Raw genomic sequence first — 24,009 nt, 5'->3', positions numbered from 1 at the left:
TCAAGTGCCCTAAGGCAGAGCATTCTGGGATGGCTTCCTGGATGAGAGAGCAGTGGGCTGGGTACATCGACAAGCAGGGGGACTGGGCAAAGTCCGAGAGCCACGTCTGGCGGGGGTGACAGAATGGACACCTGAGCTCTACGTGACGCCCACGGCTGCCAGGCTGAGGAGAGGGTGGGAGTGTGGGGGTGGCCCTGGAGAGAAGATTCGCATCCCCACTGTGACTCCTGTTCCTGATAGTTTCAGAAATGTGATCTTTGACATCACTCCTGGGGATGAGGCGGGCAAGTTCGAAGTCAATGCCAAGTTCCTGGGCGTGGACATGGAGCGGTTTCAGCTTCACTATCAGGTGAGGGGCACGCCCATGTGCCCTCGAGGGCCTGAGGGGCCAGCAGCGTGAGGACCAGCTCACCTCCCTGGCCAGCAGCTGCTCTGACCCCTGCCCAGCCAGGACTGGCTCCTCCTGAAGAGAAGCTCTGCCCAAGGGCTCTGTCCCCTCGCCCAGAGTGGCCCCACTGAGGACATGGAGGCTAGTGGAGGGCTGGCGGGGGTGGCAGGAGACCCTGTGGAGCCCTGTCCACACCCGGGGCTTGGTGTGGGACCTGATTTTATCTTCTCCCAACCCTGAAGCAGCCAGGAAGCTGCCTAAGTGGTAGGGAAGCAGTGTTTCTAAGTCCAAATCTCTCTGCCCTCCCTCTTCTGCTGTTTGAGGGACTGGGAGCCCTGGCCTCAGTTTTCTCGTCTATAGAGTGGGGTTCCACTGCTTCCTGGCAGAGCGAGTGTGGGGTCCAGCCCTGCCCCGTCACTGGGAGACTACGTCAATCTCCGAGATGTTAGTGTTTGCTGGGCCACAGCCACCCCACACCAGCAAGCTGATCCTGGCTCCGAGCCACCCAGCGGACGGCTCCCCGTGGTCCTGGCGTTGCTGGTCTGAGAGCAGGCGGCGGCTTCTTTCTCCCACAGACTTGGAACCACCAAGCCTTCCCTTAGCATCCCTATGGGTCACCCACTGCACCCCCCAGGATTCCTCGGCCCTTAAATTCCTGGTCCCTTTGTCCCCTCCCAGGACCTCCTGCAGCTTCAATATGAGGGCGTGGCTGTCATGAAACTCTTCAACAAGGCCAAGGTCAACGTCAACCTTCTCATCTTCCTCCTCAACAAGAATTTCCTGTGGAAGTGAGAGCAGCCGTGGGTGCTACCCAAGCCCCTCTTGGCTCCCCGGTCGCTTTATTATCACAAACTCGCCCTCCCCTTGGCCTTCTGTGCACACACACAGCTCAGGCCGCAGCCGCCCTCGGGCGGCCCGGCAGCCCCAGCTGGGACTTTTCACCATGGCCACGGGCAGGCAGGATCTTCACTGGCTCGAGTGGACCTTGCCCTGGAGGAAGGCAGTGTGGCTTTAAACTCCCAGAACACCATGGTTTTACAGCCAGGTGGGGAGTGAGTGACCTGTGGTCCAGCCCCTGGCCTGAGAAGGCGAGGCTGCTCAGTGTCCATGGTGTCCACTGATGCCCCCCTGCGCTTGTGGCCAGCCAGTATTAAAGATGGCCCGGTCCCCCTCTGCCTGCCTTCTGTCCGCAGACCCCTGCAGCCAAGGCCAGGCTCCCCAGTCCTCCATCTCACTACATCAGCGGGTGCCCCTGCCCTGCTGAAGCCAGGCCACCGCTCCCCACCCTCGTGCTCCCCAACTTGGAGTGTGCGTGTGCATGCTGGGCTGCTGCCTTTGCCTCGGGATGCCCGCGTGGCCGGATGCCTCCGCGGCAGCATGGGCAGGATGGCCCTCTGCTGCCTCAAGCCCCAGCCCCCGTCTGTCCATTTTCTATGTGGGTCACTAGGGTATTTAAATGCTCTCTCCCACCCTACGCTGCAGATCACGCCGCGGCCTTCATTCACCGTGGCTCCCCCAGTCACGGAGTGCTCTCATTTCCCCTGTTCACGCGAATCATGCTCGCCTTGACCAGTCCCCTCCAGTCAGGGGCCGGGAGCCTCCCACGAGCGATTACGAGCTCCTTATTTGAGCCTCGTGGTGCAAAGCGCAGTCTTCCCCATTTGTTTCTCCTGCCCCTCCGCCAGCTCTTCCAGGCCGCTTTGACAGGTCTGCAGTCCCCTCTCTGCCACTGTCTGTTGTCTCCCCCATCTCCCCAGCTTCCCATCCCTGTTGCCCTTTTTGATTTCACTTTAATAAATGCAGCTGTTACCCCCACATCTGTTGTTAACCCCCTTATTTCATTTCCCGCAGAGCAGGCCTCCAAGGTCTGGGGCAGCTCTTCCCCCAGAGCTGGGGAGTCCTTCCTGCAGCCCCCACCCTCTCCACCAGCCTCCGGTGGGGCCCACTCTGCCTGCCCGAGCTCGTAAAAGCTTAATGAGATGTGGCGTTGATTCCTCTCTCCCCTCCCCAGGGGACAGGAAGGAGGAAGGAATGCTTAGGTTTTGATTCTGTTTTTATCGGCCACTCGGAAGGCTAAAGCTGAGGGAGGAGGAGAAAGCAGTTGAGTGCCACCCCACCCACTTTGCACACATTTCCAGCAGGGTGTTTTCTGAGCCCTGGGTGATGGCACCAACACCATGTGACAGCTCCTTCCTTACTTCCTGCGTGCCCTACGCCCGGATCAAGTTCCTCTTTCCAGAGCCTGCTTCGGTACAGCCAAGCAGCTCATGGGACCAGGCTCCTTGGTCTGGAGGTGGGGAGGTCATGGTTTCAGGGGATGCCCCAGTTAATTGGCCTAATCACAGGCTCAGAGCTCCTGCTCTACTGCTGGGTTCACTGTAGTGCCTAGGGCCTTCGAAGTTTGCCAAGCGGCCATCCGAGACACAGTGATTTGTTTCTGCTCAGTTGGAGCCACAGAGGTAAAAAGGTCAGGAGCAGGAGGAGGGCGTGGGATGTGTGGCTAATTGCCTCTATGAATAAATGCCTCCTTTGCCATGAGACCGGATGCACTAGATGGTGCCCAGCTCGAAGTACTGACCGCTGTGATCCAAGATTCCTTAGGAGAATCCCGCTCAAAATAGGAAAGTGCAGGACCGTTTCAGATCATCACGGCTCCGGACTGTGGTACCACGGAGGGCAGATGAACCCCCACTGTCCCAGAGAGATTTTTGCCCAACCCCTCCAGAATTTTAAACCTAAAGAAAGCCCCTCCCCCCACCAAAGTCTTTAAACCAGATAACAGTCAAGCTTAACTAGTCAAAACAGATCTGCCTTGAACATTATACTCTTTGGTGAGCCAACGATAGGGTCAAATTGACAGCAGCACCTCAGGTTAGAACCTTAAGGGGCAGGGCATTGATGTTCACGGGGTGGGTGGGGGAGGACAACTCAGGGAGGAGGGTGGGAGTGGCGGCACAAGGAGAACGGGATCCCCGGGGATACCGTGCGTGTAGAAACCTGAATTTGTCTCTATTTTGCTGCAAGCATTCTCAACAACAACCAAAAGTCCCCTTTCCACCGAGGAGGTCTCCTCCCCTGCCTGCCTTTTTAGGAAGTGGAGAGTGGAGTCTGGGGGAGGGGTGGCACAGAGAGGGGCTGACCTGACTTCTCAGCTCCCAGGCAGCCCTGGCTGGGGCTCTATCTACCTCCTCGCCTGCGGCCAGCCCAGCCTGTGCCGCCTGCCTCCCTGCACTGCATTCCATTCTGTCACTCAGGCGCTGCCTGGCTGTCACACTCTATCTCCGTCACAGCCTCTCCCTCTTAACATGTCACAGCAGACTCCAAGTACCGCCTTGCTACAGGTGACAGTGACACATCCCAGGGGACCTGAGTTTCCACACGTGATTCGTCACCATGAGAAATCTCACGCCGCACGGCTCCAGCGCCATCCGGCCGTGGGGCTTGTGCTCAGTCATGATCTTGGCCACACAGGGGACCTACGGACAGAAGTGTCACCCAAACGGACACTTACTGAGGTCCTTTCTGCTCACAACAGCCCACCGCGGTCAGTTCTATACAACGGTAACAAATGTTCAAAACAAGGTAACCGCAGACAAGGTTGGTCTGCCAGGGTTGGGTAGTCACCCACGGTGACAGAGCTGGTAAGAGACAGAATGAATGGGGCTCCCGATGCAGGTCCATGTCCACGTCTCCCTGTGTCTGTGTGCAGCATGGCGGGTTCTGTTAGCCCACCCTTCGTGCCATGTCCTTTCAAACGTGCTCCCCCTGCCTCCGCCTTGGTCCTGGACGGGCTTTGGTTTGTCATGCTCTTTCCTGGCCACACCCAATCCGACATAGGGAACCTTCCTTCCCACCAGAAAAATCTCTCGAGGAAAAGAAAACTAAGTGTAAGATGCCATGATAAATCAAGAGAGGAAGACCTGTCCTCACCATACCCTGCTGGGTGTCCCAGGATAGCCACATGCAAACCTGGACGTTGGACCCCTGCCTCACACCATATGGACAAGATCAACTCAAAAGGAGCCCTAACTATGAGCCACGTCCACCTGCCGGGCCAGAGGAACTCAGCAGTTCCCGGCCACCACTACCAATTGCTCTGAGTGGGAGTGGGAGAAAAATATGGAAGAAAACTCAAAACGCTAAAAAATGACTAGGCTTACTGATCCGATGGAGACTGGCAGAATCCCTGAGACTCTGGCCTTTGGTCACCATCCAGGCCTAGAACCGAACTTAACCTCCTGGCTCAGCACCCATAGACCCATCTATAAAAGGACACTAACACCAGGGAGTGCACAGGCCCTAGAGCACCCCAAGGGCAGCATGCACCCAAGGACCACGTTCAGAACCTGGGTTAGGAGAGGAGGACTTCATGGAAGAAATGGGCGAAGTGGTGTTACGTAGAGGAGACTTCAGTCCGTGAGATGAAACTGTGTGAACTGCTGGAAATAACACCGGTGATCTGCTGTGTAAACCCTCACCGAATTTAAACAGAGAAAAGGAAATGAAATGGTGAGGGGGGGCAAAGAGCTTAAAACTCTTCAATGAAAACAGATGTCAGTTTTCATGACCTTGCTTAGGCAATGGTTTCTTAAGATACCAAAACCACGGGGGGTGACAAACGCAGCAGCAGAAAGATTAGCGGGTCCTGAATGAGGACCTTGTGCCTCAGAGACTGCCACCCAGACAATGACAAGGTCACCGGGGAGATGGGAGAAAGTCTCCACAAAGCGCGTACCTGCGATGGTTTCCGTCCCTTCCACTCTAGGTGAGCTTTAACTAAATGGAATGATTCAAGGTGTGACCTTTTACGTAAGGCCTACTTCACTCAGCTTAACGTTACCGAGATCCCATCACCATGTTGGTGCAGGTGTTAGCCAGGTATTCCTTGCTCCGGCTACGAGGAGCCCCGTGGCACTGTGGGTAAATGCTCCTCTGCTACTGACGGAAAGGTTAACAGTTCAAGCCCACCAGTGGCTCTCGGGGAGAAGACTGGGTGATGGGCTTTCTTTGGGACACCTGTGGGGAACCTCATAGGCAAGTTCGACTCTGTCACACGAGATCATGAGGAGCCAGAATGGGCTCGACAGTTTCTCACACCCCCTCAAGGGATGTCCAAACTCACTTGAGTAATCGGGATTAGCAGATCCCTCCTCTCCCTACGGACCTCCTCCTCTTGAGCCAGACCACACAGAATCCATAGTAATGTTTATGATTCATTTTGGGCACAGAATTATACGTGGTCAATATAGCTGTAAATGACTTAAACAGAATGCTTCTTCGATTACATGAACACTAGAAGGGTCACAGGAGGAGAGGAGCCAGTCAGGGTACGGTGTAGCACCAATGAAACATACAACTTTCCTCCAATTCTTGAATGCTCCCTCTCCCCACTATCATGACCCCAATTCTACCTTACAAATCAGTTACACAAGAGCATGTACACGGGTACAGATAACAGCTGGAAACACAGGGAATCCAGGACTGATAGTCCCCTTAGGACCAACAATGAGAGTAGCAATACCAGGAAGGTGGAGGAAGAAAGGGAGAACTGATTACAAGGATCTACATATAACTTCCTCCCTGGGGGATGGACAACAGAAAAGTGAGTGAAGGGAGACATCAGACAGTCTAAGACATGGAAAAAATAATAATTTATAAATTATCAAGGGTTCGTGAAGAAGGGAGGGAGGGGGAAAATGAGGAGCTGATACCAAAGGCTCAAGTAGAAAGAAAATGTATTGAAAATGAGGATGGCAACAAATGTACAGATGTGCTTGACACAATTGATGGATGGATGGATTGTGATAAGAGCTGTATGAGCCCAAATAAAATGATTTTTAAAAAATTACATGAACACTAACAAAATTGTTCTGTAAAATCTTTCTACATTGAATTACAACACTACTGGTAGTTACATCAATGCCTTAGTGGCACTGTGGGTTAAGTGTTGAGCGGCTAACCAAAAGATTTTCGGTTCAAACCCACCAGCTGCTCTGTGGGGCAAAGATGAGGCTGTCTGCTCCTATGAAGATTTACAGTCCCAGAAACCCCACAGAGAGGGTCGCTGTGAGTCAAGATGCACTCAGCGGTCATTGTTGTTGTTTCTTTTAAGTTGTTCCTTTCCTTAAATTACTACTTCGGCCTCAGAAAAATGATTGGCACCGGTGATTCAAAGCCTCCTTGTAATCCGGTGAGGACGACAGCTCAGAGGGAGCACGTGCCGAGGGTCCAACAGATTTGCAGAGTTCTCACCCTGCAGGTGTGCGATGGCCACCAACTGGACTTGTCCGTGTGTTTTTGTTGTTACAACTAAGCACAGGACACTTTATACAAAACGACCGACTTCTGAAACACTCTACAAAAAATGCTACAGACCGTCATTTTAAGGTCACCGCTCCCAGAGTTCCACCAGGTGTGGTCTGCTCTCCCCAGTGAAGCCACTCAGTGACCCCCAACTAGCTCCTGATGGTCCCTGCTTTCTTCTGTCATCTTCCAAAACTGTGTGAGGCGGTAACACCTGGAGCTTCAAAAACTCTACCACTGCCCTCTCTTAGAGATGGGCACCTCCGAGTTCCATCTCCCGTCTCTGGCCCCTCTGCTTTTCTCCAACTCCCTCACAGATGGGCAATGCCACCGGGATCAGCTAGCTCACTTCCTTCAGAGCCTCGGTGAGCCTCACAGAGTGGAGGCAGGAAGGCGCTGGGCTGGGCTGTAGATTCGCCCTTGGACTTGTCAGGCCTTCAGTTCTCCTGGCTCAGGTCGGTCCGTCCCAACTCCTGGTTACCCCGCAACCCCATCCCACCCCCAGTGTCAGAACAGCGCTGGCTCCATAAGGTTTCCAGCGGCTGGGTTTTCACAAGTCGATCACCAGGCCTCTCCGGGGACTTGAACTTAACTTTTCAGTTAGTGGCTGGGCACATTCCCCATTTTCAGCTCCCAGAGACTTCCTCTTCAGACCTGTATTAGGAGGGAAAGGGAGCCGAAAGGAGCTGGGAGTTGAACTCCCTCCCTGTCGCCTGGCTTCTTCTTGTGACTCTTGCTTCACACGACCCCCTCCTCTGGACACTTCTCCCTCTTCTTCTCTGGGCTGTCCCTTGCACATTGGACAAACTTCTGCCAGTCTTTGTGCAGGTTTTCACCTTTCTTACATGTGCCCTTGATTTCCTGTCTGCTTTCCTTGCTACCAGGAGCCCTGGTGGCTTAGTGCTTATGCCTTAGGCTGCCAATTGCAAGGTCAGCAGTTTGAATCCACAAGCTGTTCCATGTAGAAATACGAGACTTTCTGCTCCTGTGCAGAGTTGACAGTCTCTGAAAGTCACAGGATTGTTCTACCCTGTCCTATAGGGTCTCACGAGGAGTCAGAATCAATCAGACGTCTGGGCCAGAATCCACTCGATGGCTGTGAGTTTTGTTTTGTTTTGCTTTGTGTCCCCCCCACCCCTTATAGAGGATGGAAGGCAAGAAGCTGTGTCGCCTACCACGTAAGTGAAACTAAGGGCAAAGCACCAAGTGTGCACCGTTTCCTTAGCTCCTGCAACACTGAATTCACCAGGTTACTATCGCAGCGACAATCTGGGGGCTCCCTTCTGTCTAGAGTCCTGGGCTCCTTCAGCGTCCTTGCGACCCTGTAGTCACCCCAGCAGTGTGAACTGAAGCCCTTGTGTCCCTGAACTCTTGGCGAGGCCTCCACCCCGCTGCCCCTCATTGCCGCATGACCATGAACACACTCCTTCACTTCTCTGACGCAGCCCCAGCGTCTGTAAAGGGAAGACGGTAATTCCGTGTCCAACGGGCAAGCATACAACCCAAAGCTCGCGCCCTTTTTAAAACCCCCAATGTGGCCATTTTTCTTCCGGGTCAGGAGTAAGAAGACTCTTTACTGCCCCTGTGTCTACTGGGCCATTCAGCCCTCCCCACCCCCAGCCCTCACCAGGGCCTAAAGTCTGCAGCTGGTAACTCCCCAGCCCTGCCTGAGAGAAGGAGCACTCAGAAGCACACCCCGTTCCATGTGGAATCTGGGGCTCACGCCAGGACGGACAGCACGGAGCCGTGAACCAGTGTGGACCACATGCGCAGTGGAGTCTGTGTGGTGGCAGAACCGGAGCCTGCGGAGACAGCAGTGAGCAGGCTGTCACCACAGGGGGGACTGGTGCAAACCACCAGGTCCCCACCCCTCACCACTCCCCACACCCTGTCTGGAGGAAGGGGCTGAGCCAGTGGAGGTTGACAAGGCCTGGGCTGTGGGCCTCTGCCAAGTCTGCAGGCTGGAAAAGACGCCCTTGGGGGAGGGAGGTGGCCACATTCCAAGAAAGGGTCCTTCTTCCCTCTCGATTTCTGCCAAACCACAGCCCAAAGTCCAAACCAAACCCGTACTGTCCAGTTGGGTCTCCCTCCCACGGACCCTCTGGGGCAGGACTGCGCTGAGTAGAACTGTCCCCTAGAGGGGCTTCCCAGGGTTCCGAGGTAATCGGCAGGGGAGCAAACTGCCACAGTTTTCTCTCCCAAAGCTGCTGGTGGGTTTGAACCCACCACCTCTGGGCTAGCAGCCAAGTGCTTAACCACTGGGCCACCAAGACGCCTTGTCAAACTCCAGTCGACCTCATAAGAAAATCGCAAGTCGAAACAATGCAATAGAATAAGAGAACGGGGCTGAGCAGTTCAGCTTTGGGAGTCCAGGCCTCCTGCAGACTGCTGGGTGGGTGAGGGGACTCACCTTCAGGAAACTCCATGTCTAGCCTCTGGCTGTTCCAACCAGGGAGGGGGCCTCTGACCTGTGGCTCAGTCTCCCCACCAAACTTCCACCTTCTGGAATTTTCCCAGATGGGGTCAGTGAGCCCTGAGGAAGATAGCCAGCCTGGTCTTTCCTCCCTGCCCCTACCCCCACTCCTGCCAGCTCACAGAGATAGTCCTACGGGGTGTCACACAGCGTGCACCCACAACCACAGTGTCCTTGAGTGGGACCACACGGGCATACACTCATGAACACATTGCCAGGGAGAGGGACCTTGAGCAATTTCCACCCTGCCCCGCCCCTCTGGCACAAATGGTGCCAGGCCCCCCTCCTATGCCCTCCAGGTACACAGCCTCTTGTTGCTTAGCAACGGCGCACCTCTTCCCCATACCTCAGCAACCTCCCCTCATAGCTCTCGTAGCAGCTGCGGCAGGGAGAGCCGGGCTGGACCTCACAGGAGCTGCAGCTTGCTGACAGGAACATGTGGGAACAGGCCCCAAAAATAGGCCCGCGTGTGAAACCCAACGCTCTTGTTAACCCTTGGTCCCACACTGACTCTGGGAAAGTCCAGCCAGGCTTCTTGGTTGGTTTCAAGCTTCTGCAGCCAGGGGGTCGGGGAGCTGCTGGTCCCCCTCCCACACAGAAGTCTGGCCCCTTCCTCTCCCGAGTTCTCTGGTGCCTGCCCTTGGCTCTGCCTGCACCAATGGTCTTTCCCTGTGGGGGGTGGGGGGGGCCCCCAAGGTTCACTGAGCCACCTGCACCTGAGTCTGTTGCCCACCTGGTAACTCCAGGTCTGTCCAAATGTGTCTGTCTTGTGGGGGGTGCGGGATGCGGGGCGGCCCCAGAAACGCTTGCGCCCCCTCCCGTTTAGACTACGAACTGCCACTCTTCCCTTTGGGAACTTAAATTCCCTCTCTCTACAAGGCCAAGTACTGGTCACCCATGACAACCTCGTGTTGCCACGGCAACCACGACCACACCCCCTTGTTCCCTTCTTTCCCGGAAAGGCCTGTGGTGGCAGGGTCACAGAAGAGGTCCCCAGGGGAGGCTTGCTTTCCTCCCTCCACTGGCTCTGGGCTTTGGCGGAAACTGACTTGTGAGTTTCTGGGGAACTAGAGGACCAGGCTGGAAGAGCACGGGTCTTTGCTGCTGCCTGGCCTCCATCCTCCGCAGAGAGGCCCCCAATAAGGTTCAGTACATGGCATGGTCCGGCATGGCCTTACCCGGCACAGTGCCCCAGCCCTGGCTGGCAGCAAGTCCCCTCCAAGGGCACGGGTTCATCTCCCTGTCTCTGTGCCCACCCTGACTTGTTCTCTTTGCTGAGCCTCCCTGCTGCCACCCACTTCCCTTAGTCCTCAGTGCTTGAATCTGACTGTTGAGTGGCCTGATGTGTACAGCGCCCTTCCCTGGAGAACAGTATTATCCATGGGCTCAGACTCTAGTAGGGGCAGCTGAGAGGAAAGGCTTCCAGAATGAAGCTGGGGGATGGAGCGAAGGCTGGCTCCCAGGAAGGGCAAGGGTTGAAGGGATGGGGAAAGGAGGGCATGAGGGAGGCTGAGGGAGGGTGACCTGGATTCCGCTCCCAGGACAGAAAGCAGGCAGATAGAAAGGACTTACAGACAGAGGCCCGACCAAGTGACCTCACCCAAACCCTGTGGTCTATTGCTATTGTAACTGGCGGGGCTCCCAGCTCTCCTGGGTCCCCAAGTAAGAGAGCTTTTTATAGCTCACGCCCCAACTTGGGTTTGAATAATTAAACAAGATGGACAGAAATAGCAGCTGGACAGTGAAGGCAGGTTATTTTGGGGTTTTCTGGAACAGAGTGCTCCCTGGCTCACCCCACCCCTGCAGGGGGCGGAGCCAGAGGTTAGGCCGATAGGAGATTCCTGCAGGGGAAACCCACTCTCACCCCCAGAGTGCCTGGGATGGATAGGGTTGCCCTCTGCCCAAGGAGGGGCTCACCATTTCTTCCTGGTCTTCCCAGACAGAGGGCTCTCACTGCCTTCCTTTGGGTCATAGCTGCCCCCCTGCAGGAAGTCCCTTCTCTGTCTAAATGTCAGCTTTCCCGCTTCAGAGATGGCGTCAGCAACTGAAAAGCCGATCAATAGCAGCTACAAGTCAGGCTGAACCAGGACAGGTGGCGACTGCTTCTCTGGCCCAGGAGCCTGAACCAGGTGATAGGAGGGCCATGGCCACCTACTGCACAGGTTGGGAGGTGAGGGGGCACGGGGAGAGGCAGAGCTGGAGAGAGAGGGGCGCGGGAGGCATAGGGGTACAGACTAGGTTGCAGAAGAGAAGGCTGGGGATGGAGAGCCTCTCGGCTGAAGGTGAGAAGTGCCCTCTCCCTGCCTTCTTTATAGTGGCCCCTGCCCGACAGAAGCCCAGCCTGGGTGCTTGGGACAGGCTTTAGCCCCCGGGGAGCTGAAGAGCCTCCCCTCCAGGTCTCCATTACTCACCCATCATTTCTGGCTCATTTGCATAATACTTTGGGTCCCAGTGCCGAGATGAGGTTCTTTCCCAAATCCAGGTTTGAACTTCACTGGGGAGCCTTACAACCTGGGACATGGAGGTGGCATGGGAGGGGGTGGGCGGGCAGTGAGGGGCCGCATCTGTAGTGTTTTCTCTCTTTGGGTAACGGCTTCAGGGGCTGATTTTGAAGGTCTAATTTTAAGAACGAGCTCATTCCTTCTTTCATTCACCAAGCTTTTTTTAAAGGCCATCCGAGTGTGTTTGGTGCTAGAATCGCATTAGTAGGGCAAGACCCCCCGGCCCTTGAGGAGCGCAAGGTAAGCAGAGGAGGTGATCACCTTACACCCCACTGCCCTCCATCGCTTCAGTGTACTCTCCACTAAGTGATCAATCAAGACTATCAGTGATTGTCAGATGTAACCCCCACCGCATGACGCACACACGCACGCACGCACACACTGCCCTCAGGTAGACTCAGCCCCACTTCACAGGCAGGACAACGAAGATGAACGGAGACTTGCCCAAGGCCACTAAGCTTACCAAGCTGACAAACGGTGCAGCTGGACCTGGAAGGCAGGTTTACAGGAGTCCTTGTTCCGCTCTCTGAAGCGCCCTCTGGGGTCTCTAAGGAAGAGTGAGTTTACTCAATGCTGGGCCCCGTGATGATTCAGCTACTGTTTCTAACCCTGGCTGTTTCTTGCATCTGGGTGGGGCAATCAAGAAGGCCTCCTAAACTCTCAAAAAACCCACTGCCTTTTAATGGAGTCCAGCGTATATCGGCTCTCCAGGGCACAGCAGAAATGCCCCTGGCGGGTTCTGAGATTTTATATCTTTACAGGAGCACGCAGCCTCATCTTACTCATGGGTTCGAACCACTGACCTTGTGGTTCACAGCTGCTTCACGCATACCGAGCTACACCACTAGGGCTCCTTTAAGCTCCTAAAGAAAGTGACTTTCCATGGGACTCAAAGGATTAATTCATACTGGAGAGAGGGTAGCCCAGGAAACCTGATGGTGCTGCATGCAGAAGAAGCATTAAGACTGCCATCCAAAGGATCAGAAGTTCAAACCCACCAGCCTGCTTCATTGGAAAACAATGAGGCTGTCTGCTTGTGTAAGACTTACAGTCTCAAAAAAAAGAGAAAAAAGAAAAAGACTTACAGTCTCAGAAACCTTAAGGAGCAGTTCAACTCTATCCTAAAGGTTGCTATGAGTCCAGGAGGCTTAGAGAGTAGATACATGTTAACTGGGTGAAGGGGAAAGCAATAGATGAGTAGCTACTTGGATAGACACACAGGCTGAACAGGTGTGGGCCGGAGAGTGAAAGCATGCTCACAGATATAAACCGTTTTCATGGGGAATACCTGTACTTGGGTATTTATGTGGTGGTGCATACAGGGATCAAAGTTAGGAAAACTTCTTGGATAGAGCCAAACACCTTGAAGGAATGAGTCACTGGGCTTGAAACCTAAGGACCATGATCTCAGGGGACAAGGCCAACTAGCATAACATAGTCCACAGAGACAATAGTCTACTTTGGCCAGTAGCAAGTGAGGTGTTCAGAGCTTTTGAGGGCCAGCTAAGGTACACCCAGTGATCTCTTCCCGTCGGGAGGAAAGCAGATAGACATGTGAGAACATAAATCCAACAGATTAAAAGCCCAGACTGTTCAAGCATCAAGTCTCCAGGCCCCTGAGATCAGAAAAACTAGATGGTGCCCAGCTACCCCTACCACCTGCTGTGAAAGGGATCACATCAGAGGATCCTAGATCTACAGCAGGAGAAAGATGTGGAACAAAATTCAAAATGATCCCAAAAGACGAGGCTTCCTGGTCAGATGGAGACCGGTGGAACCTTTCAGGATTAGAAATGAACTTCCCCCGCATGGCTCTGTGTTCAGCCACGCAATAGGCTAAAAGGGGGATGCTGGCACTAGGGAAGGCCACGGGCTTTAGCATAGTCAACTATTTGGGATCGAAAGGGCAGCATTTATCCAAAGACAAAGTTCAGAAGGGTTGGGACATGAGAAATGGAAACAGGAAACCCCGGGGCCTGGGATAAGTGATGTTACATTGTGGGGATTGCAACTGATTAAAAAAATAAAAACATATGCATTGTTGAACGGAAAATTGTTCTGCTTATTAACCTCACCCAATTCACAATGAGGCTTTACAATGGGTTTGTTTTGTTTTGTTTTTTTAAAGTATTAATTCATTGTTTTCCTACAAATACTTAGGCTACCTACTCCTGAGTGCCAGGCGCTGTTCTAGGTGCTGGGGACACAGCCCTGTAAAAAGGTTCTGCAGTGCTGGTGGATATGCAGGGCGCGGTGGGAAGGCTGGAATGACAATTAGATGGGCCTTAAGTGCTAAAGGGCGCCCGGTGGCACAATGGCTAAGCACTCAGATGCTAAGCTACAGGTCGATTGAGATCTCCCACCCTCCTTTACCAAGGGCGGACGCTGCCTTCCCTGGGTTTCTCTCCCAGGTGCAAATATTCAAACTTCGGACTCCTACTCTTTCTCCCAGCATTTCTTCGTGCTTCCACTTCGTGCCTGCCTGCTGAGGCCAGCTCTCACCGCGGGGGCCGGCGGGCTGCGAGCGCTTGGCCCTTTAAGATCGTCTACTTCCCCACCACGTGCCGTCTGGTTGGGCTGGCGACGCTGACGCACGCTTGACGTCAATGGCAGCTGGCGGAGTCTGGGCACGAGGAGAGAAGTTGGGGTGTAGGTTGGGGGGACGAGTTTGAAGGCGGGTCATTTGCATTTAAAGGGCCCCCGCGTGGCTTGGTGATCAGAAGGCTAAAGAAATGCATTGCGGGCAAACTTTTCTCCTTAGACAACTGGACAAGAAAAAGGAGTGGTGCAGCAGAAGTCGGTGGTGACTGTCTGCAGTGCCAATGAATGTTCTTCCGCGGGCAGGGGGAAAATAGTCCTTCAGTGCTGGGGCTGGGAGCACGTGACCAAGAGGAGGCGGGCGTGGGGGTGGGAGGAACGGAGGGAGGAGCTGGGAAGAGGACTGTCAGGCTGCGTTTCAGCTGCCCCCACCTCCACATCCTGCCCACCCTCCTGCAGCTGCCACCACATCCTGCCCTGGCCGGGGGGCAGGGAGCTCGTGCCGGGGGTACGCACTGACCGAGGACCCGACTTTGGCATCCCCTTCCTGCCCCCTTCAGCTCTAGGGTGGGGCCTTTGCTCTTTGCCCCAAGCACCCTGTCCCTCGGAACAGACCTCTGCCAGCTCAACCTTGGGCACCTCGCTACTCCACCCCTCTACTCTGTTCCAGAGGGGGACCCACACCCTGGTCCCATCCCCAGACAGTCTTTAATGGCCAGCGGTGTTTGTGAAAACTTTTGGTAACCACGTCAGATCCACAGCTCTGTACACACGCACACACGGGTGCGTGTAGCGTGTTTACTGAGGGTAGGTATTCCATGCCAGGCCCTAACGAAGACCCAAAGTTGAATTAGTTGCTGCCCACAGGGAGCTCAAGATGTGGTGGGGGAGAGCAACTTTAGAAACCAGAACTGCCAGGACAATGTCATGAGGTAGCGACCCAGCGGAGAGGAGGGCGCTCTGTACAAATAGACACCCACCAAGCTATAGGGGTCCACAGGGCTACACTGGACCAGGAGCCGCCCGCGCACCTGCCCGTCGCCCCTCCCCCTCACAAGCAAGGTGGCAGGCTTGGGGGCTTTTGTTGGGTTTACACAGAAACTGGAGGAACAATGACCAGCCAGCTGGAAAGGATAGGGTACAGGAAGGTGGGGCCAGAGATGGCCCAGGTGGCTGTGGGGAAGGAAGGTGAGAGAAGCCAGTCCAGTCGGGGAGTGAGAGATACACCAGTCTGGGCCAACGGCAGTGTTTCCCCGGGATAAAGAAGAACTTAACAATTCGAGTTGAATAGGGATGTGTGTGTGTGTGTGTGTGTGTGAGAGAGAGAGAGAGAGAGAGAGAGAGAGAGAGAGAGAGAGAGAGAGAGAGAGAGAGAGAGAGAGAGAGAGAGAGAGAGAGAGAGAGAGAGAGAGAGACAGAGAAGAGGAGGGGGCGGGGAGGAGAGCAGTTCGTGTCTGTCTTCATTGCCTGGTGCTCCTGTCACAGAAATACTACAAGGGGATGACTTCAACAAAAATGTATTTTCTCATGCTTTTACATGTACGAGGCTACCAGTCCAAATTCAGCGTGCTGGCTCTAGGGCAGTGGTTCTCAACCTTCCTAATGCTGCAACCTTCATACAGTTCCTCATGTTGGGGTGATCCCCCCAACCATCAAATTATTTTCATTGCTACTTCATCACTGTCATTTTTCTAGTTATGAATCGGGCGAATCTTGTGAAAAGGTCATTTGACCCCCAAAGGGGTCGCGACCCACAGGTTGAGAATGGCTGCTCTAGAGGAAGGTTTTTTTCCCAGTCAGTTCTGAGGGAAGGCTCTTGTCTTTCCTGGGTGGTCTTCATGTGGCTGGGTGTCTCTCTAACCTGGCCTCTACAAGCTCACTTGCTTGTTGAATCTCATGTCTCCAAGAGTCTGATTCGACCCTACATGAATCATTCGCCAAACAAAAACAATACATGCCCAAATGGAATTACAACCACAGGCATAGAGGTTAGGGTTTACACCACTGAATTTTGAAGAACTCGTTTCAATCCATACTATCCCATCCTCTGGCTCCCCCAAATTCATGTGTTATCATGGACACCATCCCCAAAGTCTTGAATCAACCTGACATCCCAAATCTCATCTTCTGAAGCATCTAAATCAAATATGGTAAGACATAGTCTAACTAGCGGCAAAATTCCATTTTCATCTGTGAACCTGTGACTCTTAGTCTACAAGTTATCTGTTCCCAAAGCACAAGCACGATGGCGGAACAGGAAAGCACAAGGCAAACATTTCCATTACAAATGGGAGGGACTGGAGGAAACTAGGAGATCACGGACACCCAGAGAGTCCCAAGCCCAGCGGAACAAATTGCATTAGCTCTCCAGGCTTGGATATAATCCTCTGTCCGCTGACACCATCTGGGCAATGGCCCACCATCCAGACTCTGGATTCTGGATTCTCAGTGGAAGCTCCTCGGCCTTGAACTTGAGTATCTCCCTTCTAGGTCCACTGGGATGGCAACTCTCCTCCCTGGGCTATAGGTGGTCCCATTCTCCTTAGCCCTCTGACTGGCAATTCCAACTCTCAGCCCCTGCAGACACTTCATATGTCTCTTGGGCATGGATGCCCTGCTCCCCCTGCCAGGTTTGGCCAGCGACCACACCCCACTGGCACACCTTAATGGCAGCCCCACGGCCCAGACTGAGTTGGCAAAGATTTGCCTGTTTGGACACCCATGGGGTTGTGGCCCCACCCTTTGAGGTTTAGGCGACCAGACTGTGGTCCCAAGCATTGAAATAAAAAAAGGTCCTGTTCCCCCTGCTCTTTTCAATGGTGGTGCTGACCTCTCGAGCTGCAGCAGGACCCATCCCTTTGTTTCTTTGGAAGCCAACAGCGGAGCTCCTTCAGTCTATTTCCTGCCTCTAGAATTCCAAGAGGCAAACAGCTTTCTTGCCCTCTTCCTCTTTCAGCTTAAGCTGATCTGTCTTTTGCTCTAGTTCTTGGTTAGGTCCATCAGTCACAGGCTCACTATCTCTAACAAAAGGTTGTGTAGCCTCGTCTGTCTCTCATGAACATTCCAGGACACGTGTCCTTGGGTGGTTCAACAGGATTTTCCAAATCTTTAAGCTCTCTTGTTATTTTGCACAGTTCACTCTTAAATTCCATCTCTTTCCCCTTGCATTTAACTATAAGCAGCAAGGAGAAAACATGGAGCCCCCTTAAAATCTTACTTAGACATTTCATCCGCCACATACCCAAGTTCATCGCTGCAAGTAACCTTCACTACATTTGAAAGGTAATCCAGGCAAGTGCATTCTCACTGCCTGAAATGCATCCTCCTGCTTCCATTGCCCAATTCCATGCTCAACAGTTTCTTCTAAAGCAGTGGTTCTCAACCTGTGGGTCGCGACCCCTTTGTGCGTTGAACGACCCTTTCACAGGCATCGCCTGATTCCTAACAGTAGGAAAGTTACAGTGATGAAGTAACAATGAAAATAATGTTATGGTTGGGGGTCACCACCCCGTGAGGAAGGTTGAGAACCACTGTTCTAAAGCATCATCGGAAGCACATTTAGCATTCATGTTTCTAGTAATATTGTTACTGTTTCAGGTGTAGTCTAAGGGGTAGAGGCTTGCTGTATAGCTCTCACTTCTAAAAAAGGGAGAGCCCTCCCAGACTGGGCTCTGACATCCAGAGTTCTACCAAGAGTCTCTTCAAAGCAATCCAGGCGTTCATTGTTGTAGTTAGGTGCCATTTGGGTTGACTCTGTCTCCTGGGACCCCTGGGTACAGCAGAATGAAACACTGCCCAGTCCTATGCCATTCTCATAATTTTTTGAGCCCACTGATAAGCCACTGTCAATCCAAAAATCCACTATCCTATGCTGCCTCCACATTTTATTTTTTTTAAGAATAGCACCCCCCCCCAAAAAAATAGCACCCCACTTCCCAGTACCAGATTCCTCTTATTTATCTAAGGATGAGTGCGAGGAAGACCTTTTCCAAATAAATTAGATTAAGAATACTTGAGAGAGGGAGAACGTGTGTGTGTGTGAATAAAAGCTGTCCATGTCTGTCCTAGTGATCTCGTGCTGCTGTAATGGAAATACCAAAAGAGGATGGCTTTCATAAACAGATATATATTTATTTTCTCACAGTTTTATAGGCTCGAAGTTCAAATTCAGGTTATTAACTCTGGGGGAGGATTTTCTGATAGAGAGGCCTTTACACACTCTGCTTAGGCCTTGGGTGAGTATCCAATTACCTGGCTCCTAGAGGCCTTCCTAGCAGCTTTGGGCTGTTAGGTGGCTTTTCTCACTACAGGTGGGTGGGTAGCCAGAGTGAGAGTAAGGCGATTCAGGTGTTTGGTTCCCCGTTCACCTACCCTTCAGCCAGGAGATTCTGGGGTGGGTAGCCCAGGGGCTAGAAGAAAAAGAGGTCACTGAGTTGCTTCTGGAAGTCCTCAGGATGAGTCCAACCACATTACTCTCCAGAATCCTCCTCCAGGGACATCAAAACCTCGTTTGTTGCTTTTGCTCTCCCACGAAGACCTTCCTCTCTAACATAACTTCTATGCCAATTATCCCACTTCTATTTCTATTCTGTTCTCCAGCGAGTTTCCATTTTAGCACCTCAGGCTCTCGGACACTTCAGCTCCAGGAGAGCTAACTCTTCCTGCCCCCTCCCTCTCCCCCTCTCGCTTCTGGCCCTTTAACACCCTCCCCAGGTGACTCACCTTCCTTCCTCATTCCTTTGTTAAGGACTCAACATTCCAAGGCAGGAAGGAGCAGCCAGCCAATCACAGCGCTGGCAAGGCTGCCTCAGGCTGGAGATTGGCTTGGTGCTGTGGTTGGCGGGAGGCTAACCGAATTGTTCTAGAGGAGGTTGGGGAGGGGGCTTGAGGGGTGGGGGGGTCTCAGCCCGGGAAAGTATCTGTTCTTGGGCCGCGTTTATTCTTGAGGAGAATCATTGAAGTAGACCTCGGGGCTGAGGAGTCCTTAGCTTGGAGAGCCTCAAAAGTAGAGTGGGCTGGTCTTCTGAAGGCTTGAGTGTCCACTGCCCACTTTCTTTTTTTAAAAAAAATATGCTGTGGGACTCAAATGGCCTGGAGGCTCAGTTCCCAGGCCCGTTCCTAAGAAGTCTTTTCCCCCCACAGCCCTGGTCTCTCCAGTCTCAACATTCTGCTTTCCCGACGTCGGAAACAGCCGGAAAATAAACACCCCCGATGACTAAACCGTTTCTCCAGCTGGAGCCTGGGGAAGCACTAAAAATAGAGGCCAGAAGTGAGGGGAGGTTCCCCACTTTGGGAGGGGGAGCACTTTCTCATTCTGCTATTGTCGTAGCCCCAGACCTGGATCAAGGCTCTGCGCTTTGGGACGGACTAGGGGACAGGATTGGCCGGCTCCCCCTGCCTAACCTGGCGCTCTCTTGAGCAGGCTGGCCCAGCCTAGCCTAGCAGGGTAGGCTGCTGGCTTCTGGTGCTGGGGCCCTGATCTCCCAGTTTCAAAGGGGAACTGAGAAGTTGCATTTGGGGACAATGTGGGACACTATTTAAATCAGGTTTACGGAAGAGAGGATCAGGTGGGCGGGTTGGAAATGGGAGCCTGTTGGCTTCCTGTCCTAGAACATACAAGTCTGCTGAATTTCTCTCCTTAGAGGTTTGCATGGATGACCTGGGTCCTCAGGCCTTGAAGGCGGTCCAGTTGTTGACCCAATGATCAATCAGAGTTACACTGCAACACAAGGAACTGCCCCAAGCAATGGACTTACAGGGAGCGTATTTAACACGAGCAAAGCTCAAGATCTCCCTTTCCCTTGGATAGACCATCAGGCATGGGGAAGCTGAGGTGCCCACCCTCCAGTTAATAAAGGGTGGAGTCAGGATTTGAACTCAAGTAACCTGGCTACTTCAAAATAGTTCCTTAACCAAAATGACATGCTGCCTCTTTTCTGTATGTCTTGGTCTCTCCAGTAGCACTTAAGCCAGAATCAAGTCTTTGTCTGGTAACTCAGACCCTGCCGCATAGAAATCAGGGTGTGTGGAGAACTGAGTACTCTTCTGTTCACAAGGTTCTTGGAGATCTGAGCCAGATTCGATCATGTCCCCAAGTTCCAGGTAGACATCGTAGTTTTTACAGGTAACAGGGATGCTGGAGGGGAAGCCTGTCTTTGTGCAGTCTGGGTAGCCCCCACATTTCTGTTGTAGGGTACAGAAGATTCCTCACGCCTTGAGGTAACCAGGAGTTAAATTAAATATATATATATATTTATTTAAGAGCTACTACTTCTTTAATAAGATGCTTCTTGGGTGTTTCCTGTGCTGGGGAAAATTAGGGTCCCGCCCCTTTAAATTGCCCCCTCGGCAGTAAGTGTACTGTGGCCGCTGGCCCTGAGGATTAGGTCACCCAAGAACTATGAGTTGGCCCTTTAAATTGCTGGGCGTCTGCTAAACCTGGCCCTGGGAGAGGAAGGGGCCTGTCACAGGTAGAGGGAGCAACCGAGCTCTCCAGGTAACCCCTAAGAAGAGAATGTGGCCCTTTAAGTGAGGCTTTGGCTCACTTGAGGGAGATGGAATCTTTTCACTAGTCTCCCCTTAATTTACCTACTTAGATCCCCACCCCTCAACTCTCTGGAGGCTTTGGGGGAGGGGGTTACCGAGGCAGAGGAAGCGGGGTGTGCGTGTGCGCGCGCGTGCATTTGCGCGCGTGGAGCTGCCAGCGGAGCCGCCCCAGAAAAAGACCTCCTGGAGCGCGCGGTGGCAGCAGCGCTAGGAGCCGTCCCGGCGTGCTCAGAGGGGAACCTAGGGCGCGGGCCGAGCCCTTTAAAGGCCTTTGGGTCTCGTCTTCCCACTTTGCCTCGCTCAGTCCCTTCCTCTCTCTCCCTCCCTCCCGTCCGGCCGGCGGAGGGATCTGCCGCCCTCCGCGCTGCAGCCTGGTTGGGGGGGCGCGGGGTGGGGGCCGACCCGGCCGGGCCCGGCCGGCCCGGGGGAAGGGGGGGCGGGGCCGCATCTCGGGACCGCCCCTGCCTCGGCCACGCCCACTCCCCCAAGGGTTCCTCCCATTGGCCCCCCCGTCTGTCCATCACCCCAGTCCCCCCCCCCACACCCCTCAAGCTAGGCTGAGCTGTGCCTACGTCGGCCTCGACTCCCGGGGGCTGGAGGAGTTACCTTTGGAGCCCGAAAGGAGGAAGGAAGCAAAAATATCAACAACAGCCGAGGTGGCTCGGACGCTTGGCTCCCGTCCCCCGCCTGCCCGCCGCCCGCCTGCCCGCCCCCGCGCCCGCAACGGGGGCCCAGGCCCCCCGGCGCCGCCCAGGGCCCGCGCGGACGCCGGCCTCATTTGTTATTCCCTGCGCCCGGAGCCTCGGCTTCTCGGCGTGGAAGATCTCCCGGACGAGAGGCGAGGGCTGCCCCCTCCGCGCCGCGACACCCCCTTTCCCCGGCAGGGCTGGTGAGTAAAGAAAAATATTGCGCCTTCCACTTTAAGGCGCCCCCTCCCCCACCCCTTCCTGGGGTGGGGTGGAGGGTGGTCTAGACCGTCCCCCTGAGGGGTGGGTTGGTGTGGCCCCTGGTCTGGGAGGAACTCGCCGCGCGGGCTGTGTGTGCGTGCGGCGCTTACGGGGGGCGGGGGGGACTACTCGGGGGACTGTTTGTGTTGGGGAGTCTGCTGTGGGGGAACTAGTGGAGTGGGCTGTGATTCCCTAGGGTGCTGATGGTACAGGGTGGGACCGAGCGACTTGGGGGCGCGCCAGTCTGTTGGTGACCAGGGGTGACGACAGTCTCTGAGTGAGTGGTCTGGGAAGGGGCGCCATCCTCAGTGGGGGTCTCCGGTGACAGCCGGGAGCCACTGACATTTTAACAGCCGCCCGCCCTCCCCCACCTCCCTCCTCGCCGCCTGTTCCCTCCTCCTTGGCCCGAAATGGTGCAGAAGGGGGCCTGGGAGGGCGGCGGGAGGGTGGGGGCGGGGGGGGGGAGCCGCAGCTGTTTGGGAAGCGGGGGAGGGAAGGGGGGTGTTGTTCAGATGACACGGAGGTGGTGGGTTGGGGTGTGTGAGTGAGTGAGTGAGTGAGTGAGTGAGTGAGTGTGTGTGTGTGTGTGTGTGTGTGTGTGTGTGTGTGGCCCCGGGCTCGTGTTTGCTGGGTGCCTGTAGAGTTGGGACTCGGAGTCACCTCAGAGGTGGGCGCGCAGGGTCCCTTCAGGACCGCCTAGCCCTGCTTCCTGACATCCCTGATCTGGTTGTCAGCAGCCCCAGCTGGAGAAACCCCGGAGCAGAAGTTTGCAGCTGTTCAACATCTGGGCAAGAGTTCTCCAATCCCTCTCTCCAATGTCAGGCTGAACTGGGCTGGGGATGGGGTCTGGGGAAAGTTGGGAGATTTGGGGAGAGATGGTCAAGGAACCTTAAGGTTCCTTTCATCACCAAATCCACTGTCAGCTCCCTTATGGGGATGAGAAGAGTGTGATCCCCCAGTGATCAGGCTGACCTGGGGTTCTCCCCATGAAAGAGGGGCTCTTGGGTGTGGGCACACCTGAGAGCCCTAACTGGGTTATCACCTATTTGTTCTTCTGAAAGGGGGGGGGCGCTCTATCTGCCTCCTCATGCTGCATTGTTGATGGGGTGGGAGAGGGTACATACTGTGAGTGGATCTTGTGCAGCCCCCCCTTTTCAGAACCTCCCCTTTGGAAATCCCTTGGGAGACTGGATGCCTTTGGTTTGAGAAGAGCACAATCACCCACTTTCCCCCTACCCCTTAAGTGGGTCTCAGCAATTCAGGGGCCAGCCAGCACTATGGGAAGTTTGCCATCTGGGTGGTGACCTTGGGCGGCTCTGGCCTCCAGATAGGACAGGAACCCAGGCCAGCAGGAGATTGGGTATTTTGTAGTTAAGGACCTGTCCACCTCTCACTCCCCTCCAGAGTCCCAACAGGGAGGTCAATAGGCCAGGGGAGTATTGAAAAGGCCCACAGATGTCCGTCCCTGGGGCCACCAGGTCACACATGCCTCAGGACCAGAGCCGGTTGTCCCAACTCCCACAGCATGGCTGGGGATGCATTTCCTTCCTGTGGTCTCCCAGTGCTGGGTCAGGAGATGGGGGTGGGGGATTAGGGTGGGGGCGGTGGATGATGACCTGCTTACATGTGGTGATGGGGAACCCTGGGACATATATGGGGCTCTTAGACCTTGCCCCAGGACAGGCACTTGAGACTTCCGGGACTGGGTGGTCATACTCTCTTTGTTGTAACTCTTCTGCCTGTCCAACACGTGGTGTGTGTGTGTGTGTGTGTGTGTGCGCGCGCGTGTGCGTGTGCGCGCACTGAGGGGAACAAGGGGAGTGGTCTTTGGTTACTCTGAGGAAGGGAAGAGCTGTCACTCAAACTCCTTTAGAGCCCCAGAGTGGTTGAACTTTTTATCTGATGTCACACAGCAAATCTGTGTTGGAGTTTGAGTCTCTGCTCTTTCAGGCTTATCTTCATATGAGAGAGACTCCAGGGGAGGAAGGCATGTAGTCTGTGCCCTTGGGGGTCCTGGTCTGAGGGCGGAGGAGGCCCCACTCTGAGAGCATCATAACCCTCCTGGCAGGGGGGATGGGCGTGGGGGATGGGCTGGAGCTGAGTGGTGGCAGGTGCTGCCTTTGGCTGCCCCACTGTGTGCCTAGTAACCCGGGGCGGGGGTGGGGGTTGGCTTGTGCTTCCCAGCTCTGCCCCCTGGCTCTTCTCATAGGTCGGGAGATATGATAGTCTTTCTGGCTCCTGTTATATAATCTCTCTCCAGCAGGAGATTTTTTTTTTTTAAATCTTCCCTGGGTCTTTCCTAGGAGGGAGGAG

At 54.4% G+C, this 24,009-nt stretch overlaps 2 protein-coding genes across 5 annotated transcripts in view; both read left to right on the top strand.

Annotated features, from left to right (window-relative positions):
• Positions 1–2,203, top strand: part of IQGAP3 (IQ motif containing GTPase activating protein 3) — a 36,876-nt gene extending 34,673 nt beyond the window's left edge. Inside the window, exons 36-37 of one of the 2 annotated variants that reach the window (XR_012786895.1) lie at positions 241–349; positions 1,067–1,096. Coding sequence is in view for 1 of the 2 variants with exons in the window: in XM_075563418.1 (XP_075419533.1) it covers positions 241–349; positions 1,067–1,180 (223 nt within the window). In the remaining variant the exon portion in view is untranslated. Of the gene's footprint in view, positions 1–240; positions 350–1,066 lie in introns of both variants that reach the window. The other variant, XM_075563418.1, reaches the window with a different exon arrangement.
• Positions 2,204–21,267: 19,064 nt separating this feature from the next.
• Positions 21,268–24,009, top strand: part of MEF2D (myocyte enhancer factor 2D) — a 32,888-nt gene continuing 30,146 nt past the window's right edge. The window contains exon 1 of one of the 3 annotated variants that reach the window (XM_075563381.1): positions 21,268–21,638. The gene's annotated coding sequence lies outside the window, so the exon portion shown is untranslated. Of the gene's footprint in view, positions 21,639–21,767; positions 21,790–24,009 lie in introns of those variants that run through there. The other 2 variants (XM_075563406.1, XM_075563398.1) reach the window with 2 other exon arrangements.

Source organism: Tenrec ecaudatus, chromosome 1 (assembly GCF_050624435.1).
Source record: "Tenrec ecaudatus isolate mTenEca1 chromosome 1, mTenEca1.hap1, whole genome shotgun sequence".
Lineage (NCBI taxonomy): Eukaryota > Metazoa > Chordata > Mammalia > Afrosoricida > Tenrecidae > Tenrec > Tenrec ecaudatus.
This window is presented reverse-complemented; position numbering and strand designations above follow the sequence as displayed.